This window comes from Lates calcarifer, unplaced genomic scaffold, assembly GCF_001640805.2.
Source record: "Lates calcarifer isolate ASB-BC8 unplaced genomic scaffold, TLL_Latcal_v3 _unitig_1690_quiver_535, whole genome shotgun sequence".
Lineage (NCBI taxonomy): Eukaryota > Metazoa > Chordata > Actinopteri > Centropomidae > Lates > Lates calcarifer.
In genome coordinates this window covers 172861-190489 of record NW_026115692.1, presented here as the reverse complement: position 1 = coordinate 190489, position 17629 = coordinate 172861, and the positions used below count along the sequence as shown (strand labels likewise).

The window sequence follows — 17629 nt, the reverse complement described above, 5'->3', positions numbered from 1 at the left end:
CACTGTGCTTGGAGTCTTTGTGGGCTACGTTTAACGTTACTGTAAAGCTTTAAATAAAATGTTAGTACTTTGAACCAGAAACATCTTTATTTTTACATTTTAATGTTCAGATAAATTCAGGCTTGGGGTCTGAATGATGTCGATGTGAAATCACACAGGTAGCATCCACAGGTGGACTGGGGGCCCCTCTGGGGTTCGGAGCCTCAGAGTGAGAACCCTTTAGCAGAGGATCAAAGAGCCGGTGTTTGGATGTCGGCTGGTTTCAGTCTGTATGAGTAATAAATGTTGTTTTGACAAGAACGCGTCGGGACAGGAATCACTCTGCTGTCCTCACTGTGAACCTTTAAAACCCTCAAACACCCCCCACCCAGCCCCACCCTCCTCCTCTCTTTCACTACCTTCCATTAAAATCACTCATTCCTCTGCTCTTTTCCTCATCTCACTCACTACCATCCCATGAGTTTACATTAGCATCCATCAGTAGATAATTATGTTCATGGGCAGAACCACCCAGTCTGATCCAACGCAACGCAACGCAAATTAATTCACTAAACGTGCTGCTTTTCATTCTCTGATTCTACCTGAACAAATAAAACATATTTTTCATCACATCTCACTCTGGTTTGTTTCAGACAGGTGAGAGCATCAGGTTAGAACCAAACTGGAAGTTTCAGGTCGGAGTTTGTCTGCAGGTGAGATCATCAGGTGAGTGGAAAATACCAGATGAGAGCACCTATGAATGACTGTCACAGGATGGTTTTAACAGGTGGGTTTTCAGGTACAGGTGACATGGCAGATGACATCTGCCCAGCTGTAAGTGACATTTAATCCACAGGTGAGTATCCTGCTGCACAGGTGAGAGTATCAGAGTGTAACTGAGAATAAGAGGCCATTGACCAGGTAAAGATGGAGCAACAGGTAAGTGTCCAACAACAGGTGAGTGTGTCCAGGTGTGCAGCCTCAAATGGAATTCCAGGTCAGTGTCCACCTGCAGGTCTGCAGGTGTCAGGTGGTAGTATCAGGTAAATATGAAATACCAGGTGAGAGTACCTGGTCAGTATATGTCATGCACTGCAGGTGAGTATCAAGCTGCAGGTGAATGACTCAGATAAGAGTCCAGGTGTAGATGAGAGCACTAGGTGAATGTCCAGGACCAGGTGGGTCCACCTGTGGGTGACAGCACCGGGTGAAATTTCAGGTGAGTGTTCAGGTGAGTGTCCTGCTTCAGGTAAGAACTGACTCATATAAAAATATAAAGGTCAACATGAGGTTAATTCAGCCAATGAAGTGAGGTTTTGTGACTTGTTTCCAGGTAAATTAGAGTTCAATGAGTGTCAGTGAGATAAATACCTTCAGGTGAAAATGCTCTCCTCCTCTGGCTGATGGTTTTGTGGATCAGACTTGAAGGTAAAAGATGTTTTGAAGCTGCAGCAGCTCTTAGCTTGTCAGCCAACGCCTCACCTGTCTCTCACCTGTAAACCAGGTGAGCCAAGTGCAGATAATCCTGAGCTGTGTAATTCTATCCTTTCACCAACAATCACCTCATCCTGTCTTCTTATCGTCTTATCTCCCTCTTCTTCTTCTCTGCTGATCTCCATCGCTGCTTTTTCACACGCAAATCATTTCATCCCTCAGCCTCTTCTTCTTCTTCTCCGCTAAATAAATCATCCCATCTGCTGACATGAGATACCTTTCCAAACAACGACACATCTGCCCCCCACCCCTCCATTTGCCCCCCACCCCTCCATCCATCCGTCCCTTCTGCTCTGATGTGGCTCCACACTAATGGATGTTTTCAATTTGATGCTACATGGTTGTGATTTCCAACAGAGACACAGACGGACGGAGAGACAGACAGGATGAAGACAGAGTTAAAGACATTTACAAGAATAAAACTTTATTGTGTCGTATAAAGGTTCAGTACTGGATTACAACTGATCATCACCATCATACAACAATGGTATCATTCTCACTGAAGTGCAGGATGTTTGGTGTAGGATTAAACTCAAACAGGTAAACTACAGTGAAAATACAACCTGGCTCCTCATGGTGAGGAGGTGCTGACTGACTTCAAGAAGATGAACAGGGCACCGGGACATCAGCTGAAACAGCTACAGCAGGAGGTTTAGGAGAAACCACACAACCAATACACAGTCCACTGTTTACACAACCTCACACTGACAAACACACAAGTCACAGCTTCATCAGTAGAAACAGACTCATCAGACACAGAGGAAGACTGCACAGATCTGACTGTTAAACATGGAGGAGGGAGTGAGCTGATAAGAGGCTGCATGAGAAGGAGAAGATTCATAGAGCCAACTATGAAGACAGGGTTCTATGAAAAGATGATTCACAGTCTCAAGACGTTTGGCAAGAGAGGAATTCAACAACACAACAACGATCCCAGACACACTGAGACAAAAAACTGACCTGGTCAGGTGTGTCACCTGACATGGATCCAATAAAAAAAACCACAGGAGCACTTTAAGGCAGAGAAAGAGAACATCTGCACAGGTTAGAGTTAGACTGAAATTATTCACAAAAACAAAATATGAATATACAAAAGACTCTGACCAAAGAACAGTGCCTTCAGTTAGAGCTTGTTCTTTAATATGGACTTAGTTGTTATAGCTGTATTATTCTCATTCTTCTTCTTTGGCTAAGAACAAATAAAACTGTATTATAATTGACAGGCTGAATAATTACTGAACCTGTCAGTGATACAGAGCAGGACTGGACTCTATAAGTTTATAAGTCTTAGCCTCGCTATTTTAAAGCACTGAATACAACTTGGTTTGCTGCTACGTGTAGGTGTAGCCAATGTTTTCAGTCTTTGCACTGCTGCTACTGTGTTATTTTCTTATCCTCAGAAACACTAAGAGGTATTCACACAGGCACAGAGCATCAGTCTGTCATAATGTTAAAGCACACAGTTTATTCATATTACTGTAGTTAGTTTATGCCGGTTGTCATATGAATGATTAAGGAGATATTTCTGCTTTAATGTAACTGGAGCTGAATTTAGTGACTATTCTCCTGGAAACTGGAGACAAGTGTAGTTTTAGTAATGATATTTAATATGTTGTTATTCTTACAATGAGAGATTTGACAATGAACAGTCAGATTTTTATGGTTTAATATTTCAGATCAGAAGCTTGAATGTGAGTTCTGACCTTTCCCGCCGTAGGTCCGGTTTTTGGCTCCACCTGGATTTTGAGTCTGGATACTGTTGGACGTCTGATGGTGAGCTTCAGGAGATTTGAGACCTTGAGGATCTTGTCCACACACACTGTGTAGTAGGACTAATATTTACCCTCACCTCAGCAGCATGAACACAACTATCATCTAGATCTGAATCAGTGGGACACATGGACTGAGTTCACACTACTGACTTAAGTGACGAAAATTTGATCTGATTTTGTTCTGAGTCTATTGATCATCTGTGACCATCAATAATAATTTAGCTGTTTTGTTTTTCAATTACCTGGGTACACATAAACTTGATTTTATTTTGTTCTCAGTAAACAGAGGGGTTTGGTGTCTCTAAAAGTGGATATTGTGTCATTGTTGATTCCGGTGTATTGTTTGGTTCATCTAGGCTCCATAGTCGACCCTTGTTGCTTCTGACTTTCTGGCAACATTAAGTAACACATTTTCATTTCATCCATCATGTACCTTCCTCTTTTAGTAAAAAGGGTTAGAAAACATCAGTGCATCAAAAGTCATCGTTCTCCTCCTCAGAGTCCTGACTGAATCAGACCTGAACCACGTGATCTCTGACGTCCATCAGAATAAAGCTCAGAGGAAACAGAGACCGCTTCTGTTTTTAACTCTCCTTCCTTCTCACAGTGAAACAGAGAGAATTATCTGAACATCCACTGATGCACTGACACCAGGAGCTGATCACAGAGCTGCTGTTAGCAGAGACTTTTTCACTGAATGTGAACTGATACAGAATAAAAACAAGTCATGAAGCTCGTAGCTAACTCAATAAACCCATAGAAACAACCCCAAAGCATTTTGGGAACTGTAGTTCTAAAACTGGGATCAGGATTTTTTACTAAACAGAAGTTAGACAGAGTCAGACTTTTAAAAACCCTGTACCAGGTCAACACTACAAATTCACCAAAGTTCAACTCAACGTATCCGTGCATCAGGATCAACTGATCAAATGAAACGACTTCACTGTGAAATTTTACAGTTTTCAACTCTCCTGTAACTGAACCTTCAGTCTGCTGACACAAAGAGGGATGATGGAGGGTGGAGGGTGGAGGGGGCCCCTATAAACAAAGAGCTGCTGTAGAAAGAAATGAAAATCATATCAGCTTCAAAGCCAAAAAAGCAAAACTTTGGAAACAAAGATGAAAGAAAAGATAAAAAACTATCAAACCGCACTAATATACAGCACGTAATGTAAGAGTTTACCTGTACAGGAGTGTGTCGGAGTGTTGTGTTGTGTGTGTTTTGTGTATTTGTGTGTGACCTGTGGTGTGTTCATACCTGGTGTTTTTGGTTCCGTGAGAAGTCTTATCAGAGCAGGACGACTCATAGAAATGTACTGTCTTCTTAAAGAGGCATGACAGTGCCGGTCTGATCTCTATCAGTTCAGCTCAGAGCATCGCAGCCTGATAGCATCTCTCAGCCGGATGATGTTTGCAGGAAAAGTTGAGCAGCTCCCTGGAAAATCAGGATATTTTTGTGACTCAGATGTTGATAAGAAGTTTAGAAGCTGGAGAATCTCCGAAGGATCATTGAGAGTTTCTTTAAAGTCGTGATGTTCTTGTTCAAACAGGACGTTCAACCACAGTTGGTTTTATTTTGGTGGGGTGTTTCTGTTTCCTGCTGCTCTCAGTTCTGGCCGAGTGTCCCAAAAGATTTATGTCCAGATGTTTATTATTTAACCTTTTTTACTATGTACATCAAGAAAAACAACATTTACTACAGATTTATAGTACTCTAAAAAATCTATCACAACTGCATTGTAGGATAATTGCAGGATAGTTGCAGAGTAGTTGCAGGATAGTTGCAGAGTAGTTGCAGAGTAGTTGCAGATAGTTGCAGGATAGTTGCAGAGTAGTTGCAGAGTAGTTGCAGGATAGTTGCAGAGTAGTTGCAGAGTAGTTGCAGGATAGTTGCAGAGTAGTTGCAGGATAGTTGCAGAGTAGTTGCAGAGTAGTTGCAGGATAGTTGCAGAGTAGTTGCAGGATAGTTGCAGAGTAGTTGCAGAGTAGTTCCAGGATAGTTGCAGGATAGTTGCAGAGTAGTTGCAGAGTAATTGCAGAGTAATTGCAGAGTAGTTGCAGGATAGTTGCAGGATAGTTGTAGAGTAGTTGCAGAGTAGTTGCAGGATAGTTGCAGGATAGTTGTAGAGTAGTTGCAGAGTAATTGCAGAGTAATTGCAGAGTAGTTGCAGAGTAGTTGCAGGATAGTTGCAGAGTAGTTGCAGGATAGTTGCAGGATAGTTGCAGAGTAGTTTCAGGATAGTTGCAGAGTAGTTGCAGGATAGTTGCAGGATAGTTGCAGATCAGTTGCAGGATAGTTGCAGACTAGTTTTCAGATAGAGGATTCTGTTGACAATCTAATGTCCTCTGCTGATGTCATGGATCAAACTGAACTAATCACCTGTCATTTCATAACCACCTCATTATGTCAGATTTGTTGCTGAGGTGTCACAGCCCCGCTACATGCTGGGATACATCACCTGACCTATAGCTGTTTATTTGGATTCAAACCAGTCGTACCTGTTGCCTTTTAATCTGTGTTCATTCTCTATCTGCTCTCTCCATCCGTCTGTCCTCAGCGTCCTTCTTCTTTATCTCCTCATCATCTTCATCATCTCTTCATCATCTTCATCGTCTCGCTGTCAGGACTCGCAGAAACATCACGTAGGCATTAAGACTGTCATGGCTGCCTGCCAGCAGCAACAGCAGCAACATGCTGGTAGCTTTGATGTTGCTTCAAAACAAACCGCTGCTGTGGAACAAACGGACTAGATGTGCTGCATCGCTACAGAGGCTAACATAAACTAGACAGAGACCAGAGACCACGACAACAGAGGCAACAGGAGACACAATCAGGGACAACAGCAACAGCACAAATACAGCAACGAAAAGCAATGGTAGCATTAAAAGAAACGGCAGCTACAGAGACAACAGTGTAGAGCAGCGGCAGAAAGACAGCAACAGAAGCATCAAAAGCAGCAACAGGAACAACAGCTCAGGTAACTCAGGTAATTCAGACTAAACTCAGGTAACTCAGGTAACTAAGACTAAACTCAGGTAACTCAGGTAACTCAGGTGGACTCTGCACTCATTTCATTTCAGCACCAACAGACCTGAAATAAAAACACTTCTTATTGAAGTTATGCATTTATTATATATATTCAGGACCAGGGCCAGCACCAGGAGTAGGACCAGGACCAGCACCAGGACCAGGATCAGGTACAGTGTGAGGTCTGTGAGTGTTTTCCTGAGTGCTGGAGGCTGCAGCTGTTTCTTCTTCTACTGTTTTGACAGAACAGGAAGTGTTTCTGGTTGAGTGAAGAAGAATGAAGTCGGTTTACGTTGAAGTTTATCTTTAAAGAGACAAGAACCAGACTGACAGAACGAGTCTGGACCTGAGAGTGAGAGACACCCACTACACATGGAGAGAGAGAGAGAGAGAGCAGCGATCAGATAATCTGGAAATCACACAGATGAACCAGAACCATTCCTCAGTTAGTCACACACAGCTGGGGTCATTAAAAGGTTCAAATAAACTAGAAAACTTCAAACTGATTTCATTAGATTCATCAAAGTAAAAATTCAGTAAAATCATTAAAACCTGGTCTCATTGTCTCTGGATCTGGATCTGGTCTGGGTCCCTTTTAGATGGATATTTAATGATAACACTCTGATCCCTTATGGATCAGGTCCTCTGGTTTAAGACCAGGTAGTTGTCTGGTCCAGGTCCAGGGTGTAGATGGATGTAGACCTGGACTGATGTAGACCTGGACTGAGGTAGACCTGATCTGTTCTCCAGCAGCAGCAGAAGAAACAGGTTTCATTTAGTTTCAGTAACAAACAGATTAAAAGATTTAATCCAGATTCAGTAAACAGAGACTGAAACATTTCAGAGATTAGACTGAGGAGGACATGAGGGATCACACACACACTAACACACACACACACACACACACACACACACACACACACACACACACACACATCAAGCTGCAGCTAAATCTCCACAGAGGTAAAGTGAACAGCATCGTGGAGGTTGTGTTCAGTGTCACTGATGAAATCTGTTTTTGTGGGTCATCTGTTCTGATGCAGTTATTTCTACAGATTCTGTCAGCCTGCTCTGTTTTCACTGTGCTGTAATACACCTGGTGTGTGTGCTGTAATACACCTGGTGTGTGTTGGTCTTAACTCTTAGCAACAGAGATGAGAAGAAGATTCACTAAATGTTGAACTGCTCCTTTAAATAACGAGTGGTTTGATTGGACGATGAATGGACATAGCTGAACCTGAACCACAGAGGCGTCAGCTCGTAGGAATCATGTGTAGGAGGAAATGATGAAGAGCTCGTTGTGTAGTCGAGGTGTGATGATGTGTCAGCAGCAAACATAAACTGTTCACCCTATAATCACACCTGAGATCTCTGACTCACCTGTTCATCATGAAGCAACTGATCTGACCCCAGATCTGTTGCACACACTCACTGATGACCTGTCTGTCTGCTCACCTGTCTGTCTGTACAGCCAGGTGAGGTGAAGTGTAGCAGCTGTTTCTCACCTCCAGTTCAACTAATGATTTTTCTGTCTGTCTGCCTTTTGACCTGTCTGTTCACCTGTCTGTCTGCTCACCTGTCTGTCTACCTGATCTCTGTGAGTGTTAAAATAATCAAATCAGAGCGGGATGTACGTGTTGTGTTATAGTCCAGGTGTCAGGTAACTGAGCAGGTTCAGGTGTGTTACCTGCAGACGGTGGAGTGTGAAGCCGTCACATGATGGATGCTGTTTCTTTGTCCTCGTCACTGATCCACAGCAGGAATGTCAGCTACGCTAGTTACGCTAACACCATGGCTCCACTGTGGTATGCTGCTAGCTCACTGCTACACACACACACACACACACTTGTGATCACATGACTGTCCGCAGCCACCTGATCCTCATCAGTTCATTATCTGTTCAGTATCTACAGTTTAAGTTTACACTTCTTACACTTTAATCCAGGTGGTCTCAGGTTTACAGACACTCAGCTGATGTTCAAACAGTTTCCTGAAAATGGCTTCACAGCTTTAGAAGCTTCTGATTGGCTGATTGACTCTGAGATCCCTGAGTCTGGTTCCTCTTTTTCCAAATGTATGAAGGTTCATCTTTAAACAGTCTGCAGGTATAAACACCGTGGGACCATGAAGGTGTGTTGTTCTGCATCTTGTTTTTATTTCATTGTAATAATTTTAGTAAAAGTTGATTCTACAAAAGAAAAAAAATAAAGATGTCAGAAATGTTTCCATTGATCAGCAGGTAATTCTCCCATGTTCAGACCGTACCTGTGTTTGTGTGGTTCAGATACTTTAATATTCTAATCACTGTTCTGATAAAACCATCAGAGAAAACTGATCTCTGAAATTAAAGTTAAATGTTGTAAACAGATTATTTTAATCTGATGTGAAGCAGTTTGCTGAGTCTGAACATAATTACCTGCTCAGGTTATCTGGTGATGTCATCAGGTTTCTCTCAGGACGTTTGAAGACGATAATCAGTGCTCTGATCAGCTGACTGTTAGTAAACAACATGTTGGATGGATGGGGGTGAGATGGCAACATGGGGGCAACAACAACCCTGTTGGAACCACAGAAGAAGAAGACATGAGACACCATTACAAACAGAGAAGAAGAATGGAGGTGGAGTATGATGCAGTGGTAAAGGTTTCACTGAAGAAACACCAGGGACCTCCAGAGGTCTGGGAGAGTCCAGGTCCTGATGGGTCCTGGTGGGACAGCTCTCAGGTCAGAGTCTGCCGTCACAGCGACGGGAACATTTCAGGCTCCAGACTCACAGCACAGATCAGAGGTCTGAGGGCCGGTGATGATGAGAGGAGCCTGGAGGTTAAAGGTCTGGTTTGGTTAGAGGACACGAGTTAACGATGACGTCACAACCGACCAACCAATCAACCAACCAATCAACCAATCAACCAATCAACCAACCAATCAACCAACCAACCAATCAACCAATCAACCAATCAACCAATCAACTAATCAACTAACTACTAACTAACTAACTTACACTGGCTTGAACCTCTGACTTCAAAAAGTTATTAAAATGCCCATCTCTACCCTAAATAGACCTGTCTCTCTGACCTGTCTCTCTCTCTCTCTCTGACCTGTCTCTCTCTCCCTCTGACCTGTCTCTCTCTCTCTGTCTGTTGCGAGTTGTGTTGAGTTAATGAGCCAATGAAAACACACAACAAGCAGAGAGTGTTTGATCCAAACAGGACAGGTCACACACACACACACACACACACACACACACACACACACACACAGGTAACCTGAGAGCCTCTCACACACCTGGACACTCACCTGTACCTGTCCTGTTAGCTGTAAACACACAGTCACTTTCTCCTCTGGTCTGAACACACGACATTAGTCGGTTAAAGTCTGTTGGTTATAAACCATCCTCATCCTCATCATCGTCATCATCATTATGAACTGAACCTGACTGATTTATCTCTCACCATCGGATCAGAAAAACATTCCCATGGTGCACTGCAGTTTTCACCACCTGTTCAGGTGGGAATCTCTCGTCCTGTTTCTGATGATTGGAGGATGAACTGAACCTAAGTTACAAACAAACAGGCTCTTTTGATCCGTCCATTTCTAATGAAGGGAGTGTTAGAAGGGGGAGAGGAAATGGACAGGTGTGTATTCAGGTAGGATCATGAGGAAGTGGGTAACAGGTGAGCAGGAGCAGATGCTCAGAGATATGAATTTGATTTGATTTTAATCTGTGGGTGAAATGACATGAAACATTACAGTAATGTTCAGAGTTAATTTCTGACCATGAGGCTGCAGTCAGACAGACGTCAGGACCACGACCAGGACCAATGTAAATGTTCATGAGTCAAATCTGAGAGAAAAGGCCAAAGAGGAGGAGAGAGGGAGATGAAAAGGTGGAGAGGAGGTGAGCAGGTGGGGGTTAACCACGGAGACAAAACAAGAGAGCATCAGGAGGACGGAGAGAGGAGTGGAGGAGCTGAGAGGGAAGATGAAAGCAAAGCAGAGAGGAGGAGGAAACAAGAGCAGCTCAAGTGCTCAAAGATAAAACTAAAGAGAAGAGAGTGATGTGAAACGTGCAGATCCACAGTCAGTCAGTCGCACAGCAGCTCACAGTGCTGTTCACAAACAAGACTTCATTTACTCCAACTACTCAGAGTCTTAGCTACAGAGATACAGTGGGGACAAACTGGGATTCTTATTGCCCCACCCCACCCCACCCCCAGGGTGAGATGAAAGGCGTAGAGTGATGGAGGTGAGAGTGATGGAGGTGAAGAGCAGTGGACACCAGCTGCTTTCTCTGATTTAACGTCACTAAAATCACTCAGCTACTGAAACATACGCTGATCCTTCTTCATCTTCTCCCTCCTCTGTCCATTTACAAACCTCTGCTCCTCCTCCTCCTCCTCCTCTAAAGGCAGAAAGTCAGATTTCCATGTCTGATGCGGTAACACAGAGAAAACCAGATGTAGTGAAACATGTTTGTTCCATGTTTTAATGAATCCTGATGATAGAAGTTCACATACAGAGTGTCTGCAGATGATTTTCCACCGCTGCTGTGAACGTAAATAATGTTTGGATATAAGGTAGAGAGCTAGAAATGGAGTGGTCATAGAGAAAAAATAATCCCAGTTTTCATTCTCCTGATTCATGACTAATGAAGGGTGTTTAATGAATGTAGTAACTAATGCTGCAGATAATCAGTTTAACACTGATATTGGTTCATGTCACAGGTTTGAATCCAGCTCATCTCTGTGGTTGTTGATGCAGCAGCACCACCTGCTGTTCAAAGCAGCAAACTGCTCACAGCTGAGTAAAGATCAGTGACTGTCTGAAACCTTCAAACAAACCTGAAAAACAAATCAGTGTTTTTTCATTTCTCGTTTTGTTTCAGATCCAGCAGCAACAAACCATTTCTTTTTCTTCTTTATTGACCCCAGAGTTTAAACTGAAAGCCTGTGTCAAACAGATCAGTCTGGGGACATCTGCTGTTCAGGTGGTGGAATGTAAACTGAGAATGTGGCTGAAGGTGGAGACAGAGACAGAACAGGTAAAATAACAGAACACATGACTGAGAGGCTTTGACTTTTACTGGACTGATTCATTTTTAATCAAACACACATCAACAACAATCTGATCACATGTCAAAATACAGTGATATCAGTCAGTAACACACCAGCTCAGCATTTCATCATCTACAACAGGTTCACAAAGAGAAGGAAACCACACAAACACTTTACAACTCTTCAGCTGTGACAAAGAAACAAACTTCTGTTGGATTCATTCAGGCTGAGACAGAGGAACAGAAAGAGAAGAAAACTTTACAGCAGCCAAACGACAACTATACAGAGCAACGACAACTTTACAGAGCAACGACAGGTTGTATTTTCATCTGGATAAACATCCAATGTTCTTATGAACTGATCCAACAGTGATTCGGCCTCTGTCCACTTCTGTTGCTCACTTTCAGGATGTAAACAGGAAGTGATGTCAACACACCCCCACCCACAAACCGTCTGATAGGAAGTGCAGAAACAGGTCAGATCTACTGCAGCTGACACAGCTCAGCAGATCCTGAACAAACCCAGAGTCCAGCATGTAAGGACTGAGAGAACGTGGTCTGGACTCTGCGGAGGAGGGTCATGGTTTCAGAGACGCTGTAGAAGGACAGAATACCTGCCCTGTGATCCAGGTACAGTCCTACTCTGGAGGACCGAGGGCCTGACAGGGAGGTTCTGATACTGTTGTGTCTGAACTCATTACTGGGACACCACAATGCCCAGGACTTGTCACTAAATCCAAACACACTCTCACTTCCTGTTCTGCTGATGCTCTTGTATGTGACTGCTACTGAAACAGTCCCAGTCCACTTCACCTCCCAGTAACACCGTCCAGTCAGAGTCTGTCTGCTCAGGACCTGAAGACCATCAGTGAATCTGTCTGGGTGACGAGGATACGACCGTTTTTTATCCATGCGGGTCACCTTCCTGTTCCCCTCAGATAATAACAGCCACTTGTTCACAGTGTTTGGATCCAGTGTGATCTGACATGAGAACTGTAGGAACTCAGCTCTGGTCTTTGGCTCTGCTGGTGGCAGTAAAACATCCACTTCAGTCACTGTCTGAGAGACTTTGGTCCATTCCTGATTGAGGATGTCCTGTAGTTTATCTCTGAGCTCTGACACAGCTGCTGTCACTTCCTCAAAGTACCTCAGAGGACGGGCATCGATGGCAGGTGAGTCTGTAGATCCACAGAGTCCTGACAGTGAGGGGTAGCTCTGTAGGAACTGGCTGTGGTCCTCTGTGAGTGAGAGCCGCTCCAGCTCGGTGTCTCTCCTCCTCAGCTCTGTGATCTCCTGCTCCAGCTTCTCCTGAAGCTCTCTGGCCCGACTCACTTCAGTTTCCTGCTGGGATCTGATCTGCTGCTTCACATCACAGCTTCTTTTCTGGATGAGTTGGAGCAGCTGGTTGAAGGTGGTTTCACTGTCCCTCATTGCTTCATCAGCTGAGCGACTGATGGCCTCCACCTCCTGCTGAAGCACCTTCACGTCTTTCTCTCTGTCCTGGATCTTCTGCTGGATCTTCTGTCGACTCTGTCCAAGCTCTCTCTGTCGTTGAGTCCTCTCTGCTTCAGCTGAGACTGTGTTGTGGCCTTTATGTGCATCCAAAGAGCAGAGGTAACAGATACACTGCTGATCAGTGCGACAGAAGATCTCCATCACTTTATTGTGACGAGAGCAGATGTTCTCCTGGAGCTTCGCCGAGGCTTCAACCAGCTTGTGTTTTTGAAAATTCAGGGAGTCATAGTGAGGCTGGAGGTGGAGCTCACAGTAAGAGGCCATGCACTGCAGACAGGACTTGGTGGCTTTCAGCTTCCTCCCAGTACAGAAATCACAGGCCACATCTCCAGGTCCTGCAGAGCAGTGATGATGAGGAGAATCTTTAAGTCCAGTTGCCTCCAGCTCCTCCACTAAATCTGCTAACATGGTGTTTTTCACCAGGACAGGCCTCGGTACGAAGCTCTTTCTGCACTGAGGACAGCTGTGGATTCTCCTGTGATCCTCTTCATCCCAGTGTTTTTTAATACAGTCCATGCAGTAGCTGTGTCCACACGGAATAGTCACCGGATCCCTCAGTAGATCCTGACAGATTGAACAGCTAAACCTCTCTCGGTCCAGCTGAACTCCTCGCAGAGACATTTTCTCTCCTCAGAGGCTGTGAACGTCTGAGAGTTCAGGGTCACCTCCTGATCTTCAGCTACTCACAGTGAAGGACAACACTGAAGCTTCAGACCTTGACCTGAGACCTGAATCTGTTCAATGAGACAAAGAACAGGAGATAAAGACGCTGACAGTCAGTGTTTGCCACTGGTTAATAATGTCCAAACAAAATTTTGATTTTGTTTGTTATAAAAACATCTTGTTTGCAACAAAGCATTTCAGGCTATAAAAGTAAATCACAAAGACAAATATCTACCCTTAAAATAAAACCTCTGAATGTAGACTACAGCCAGTGAACAGAACAGAACTGTAGCTTTTCTCAAATAATGAATTAGTAATTTAAGATCTTTCAGTCTTTATATATCTGCAGTGAATATCAGCACTTGCCCCTAAAACGTTTTAAGGAAATTAAAATAATCCTTCTTGTGAAAATATATAGTCAAAATACCTTTAAAATGTTGGTATTTAGTCAGATCTGTGGTATTCAGTTTATCATACACAACCAAGTATCATCAAGATGTGATACAACTACATCAATGCTATCAATGCAAGAAAGTCAAACTAGTGGGAATATGAATTTTTGAAACGTAAAGATTCGTTGTTCAGGTAAAAACTGTTAAACATGTTGGAAATTATCTGTATTGGAACCTAAAGTTCTGAGAGTTCTGGATGAGTTGGTGTAAAAAGATCCAGTAACGTAAGTGTTAGGAAGCACACAGGATTATCTGTGAATGAGATGAATAAGAAGCAGCACTTACCGTACAGCTGCAGCCTCAAACTAACCTGAGCCCTGTGTCCTGTGAGCCTGATGAGCTGATGGAGTTTTCAGTTTAACTTCATTCCAAGAAGGCGAGCGTCTTCAGAGAGTTTAACCCTTTCTAATGATCTGAAGTGAATATAAATATGATTCAGAGAAATGGAAAAAAAATATTGAACGAAAAGTTTTAATTCTCTCAGCCTTTGGTTAACAAACATGCTGTTAAGGTTTCATTCAGAAAAGATAAACACACACACATGTTCAGTTCAGATCGTTAGAAAGGGTTAAACACTCAGGCTGAAGACGCTTGTCTTCCTGGAATGAAGTTAATCCTGAAAACTCCATCAGCTGCTCTTAAACACAGTCTCATCTCTGTTCACGTATTTCACATATTTCCTGTCATCCGTCACAGATCTGCCTGGAAAACAAACTGCCTCTAACCATGGGACATGAGGGAGAGGGGGTGTACGAAAGTCTACCACCTCCCCATCCCTGTAACCATCAGTGTCTGACGTCCAACTGATGCACAGCTCCTAACTGTGGTCACAGATTTCATGGACAGTTGTAATGTCTGAACACAAAGACTGGTGTTAGGTCACTGTCAGAAGAGAAATAGATGGACAAGATGTTGTTGTTGAGTGTGTGTTCAGCTGTAATTCACTGACTGTAAGTGAAATGTAAAATGAATAAAGAGACACGTCTCCTGCCGTTCAACATCACAGTGAGTGATGAACTGGGGATGAAGCAGGGGTCAAAGTAAAGGCTGAGTGGTTAGTTACTTACAGTGAAAACTAGAATGTGGAGGTGTATTACAGTTAAAAGCACCAGGCGGTACAGAGACAACCACAGTGAAATCACTGTCCTAATGACAGTAATCAGCCGGGAGGTTTGGTGTATGTTGGTTAATCTTCTTCAAGCCTTAAGATGTTTGTCAGAGTTCAGCTGGAAATCAGGAACGACTGCTCGGTTTCTGGAAACCATCTTTGATGTAGAAGCCGAGGAAACTACGAGTCAACCAGATATTAAAGTCATGAAGACAACTTTGTGAAGCTGGCAGACTGTGTTTCACCAAGAGGGAGAATGAATCAGTAACAATTTATTAATAACTTCTTCTTAAATGTGTCAGACTTTTGGTTCCAGTTTCTCTTTTTTATGATTAAGAGTCATCGGCTCTGAAATATGTGTTGATCTTGATTTGAGCGGTCTGTGACTGGCACAGACTGCAGACTGAGGTACAGTTCTGTGTTCTGGCCTGTGGGGGGCAGCATCGAGCCGCCGGGACCGGAAGAGAACCTAGAAGAAGAAGAACTGTTTCCGGTGCGGCCCGTGGCTCCGGCGGTGTTTCAGCGTCGGATCTGAAACCAGGTTTTTGTCTTAAATCTTCGTCTGGACTTTAAATCCTCCTCGCCGTCACCGCGCGAGCCTCTCTGCTCTCAGGTAAACCGGATGTCTTTACTTCACCTGTCGGCGCGATTCTGTTCTGACAGGGAGGGAGCAGGCGTTAGTTAGCATACTGCTAATGTTAGCATGTGAAGCACAGCGGGTAGAAGAAGTTTGAAGTTTCTGTTTCACACAACGATGAAAACAACAACAGTTAACGAACCGGAAGTTTGTTTTATTGATGTAAAATAAACGACAGGGCAACATCATCAATAATCAATAATCAGTCAGTAATCATGGAAGAGTCTGAGCAGGTTTCACGCGGAGGAAAATGAGGAGTATGACTGTTTGTGTCTGATGGTCAATGATCAGGGGTCATTATTAATTATTGAATATTGATCAGAGGCTCAGTGTCAGACCTGAGTCCAGCTCGGTCCCTGTGGGTCAGACCTGGGTTCAGGTTCAGGAGGAGGTCTGGGCTGGTGTTTCTGCTCTGAGCTCAGTCCACAACAGCTCTGCTGGGTTCAGGTCTGGACTCGGGTTCAGGTAGCAGATGTACTCTGATGTTCACACTGTTCCACTGAGATACTGATGGTGATCTATCCAGACCCGGATCATGACGGTTCTCTCCAACAGACGTAGACCTGTTCTTCACCCTCAGCTTCCTCAGTCATAGTTTCTCTGCTGAGTCCAGCTGCTCCTGTTAGCTCCTGTTAGCTCCTGCTAACTCCTGTTAGCTCCTGTTAACTCCTGTCAGCTCTTATTAGCTCCTGTTAACTTCTGTTAGCTCCTCCGAAGCAGAATGGTGACCTGTCCTCTGCTGCTGTCTTCAGGTGTTAAAGATGTCCACCGGCCTCCTGGAGCCTCCTGGAGGAGGAGAGCCGCTCTGTGTCTTCCTGCTGAGAGCTGGAGGGGAAGAGGAGGAGGAGGAGGCGAGGAGGAGAGAGGTGGGCTGCCAGTGGGAGAGTCCAGAGGAGGAGAGGAGGGAGGTGGGCTGTCAGAGTGACTCAGCAGAGAGGAGAGACGCTGCCGTCCAGGTGGATCTGCTGACTCAGCAGCTCAGCTGGAGACACTCAGGTGAGTCGGCGCCAGGTAAAACAGGGAGTCACCTTGAATCAGAGAGCAGCTGCTGAAGCTTCTGTTGTTAAATTCATCAACTGATCACTGGACAATTCATCAGTTTGTTTCTGAAACACCAACATGTTTTCATGCTCCTCGTTCAGGACTGCAGCATTCTGGGAATTTTGAAGGTTGGAAACTTTCCATGGGAATTAACAGGAATAAATGAGTTGAATCACAGATAAATCACACATAAAAACCTGTAGCAGACTGAATGTAAACTGAGCTGAATTTCTCTCCTGCTCTGCTCATTCACACATCATTCATAAAAGGTCTGATTGAGCAGTGGAGGAGGAGAGCTCACCTCTTGATCTGTGTCTGTTCACTGATCCTGAACCAGTCCGTAAACATGTCTCCAGTCGTTCAGCTGACTGTGTTCTGCTCGTCTGCTTCAGGTTTAGATTGATGTTTGGATCTGATACAGTTTGTATTCATTACCACTAATTTACTGTTCATTCTCACAGAAAGTTTGCAACAATATTTCCACAATTCCCCACCTTTACTTCCCATTGAGATTTACTGGAAATGTTCCCTTTGGACCTCATTAAAATTCTCTGCCTCTGAGTGATGTACATTAGCATGAACACAACTCAACACTTCCAGCTGCTTTTCACTGTAAAAGCCTCTTTGATCAACGAGAGCTGTGGGACTTTTATTGTGAAAACTGAGGAGGAAGTGTTGAGTTTGAGTTGCGGGGTAAATTTCCTCTGACTCTCTGTAAAGTTTCTGCTTCCAGTTGAAATTAGGAAATAAACCAGTGTTTTTATCAGCCATGTTAATGATTAACTGTCTTTAACCAGTCATTTCACTGACCTTATGTTTCATCTGCTCACGTGCAGTGTGACTGTTATACCAGCAGAGGGCGAGCTTCATTCAGCTAAATATGGTCT

At 43.8% G+C, this 17629-nt stretch overlaps 1 protein-coding gene across 1 annotated transcript; it reads right to left on the bottom strand.

Annotated features, from left to right (window-relative positions):
• Positions 1–11358: 11358 nt before the first annotated feature.
• LOC108890137 (tripartite motif-containing protein 16-like) lies at positions 11359–14538 on the bottom strand. Its single transcript, XM_018686943.2, has 2 exons — positions 14242–14538; positions 11359–13575 (listed from the first exon to the last, which is right to left on the bottom strand). The coding sequence occupies exon 2, from the start codon at positions 13460–13462 to the stop codon at positions 11810–11812; it is 1653 nt and encodes a 550-aa protein (XP_018542459.1). The 5' UTR covers positions 13463–13575; positions 14242–14538; the 3' UTR covers positions 11359–11809.
• Between the last annotated feature and the right edge of the window lie 3091 nt (positions 14539–17629).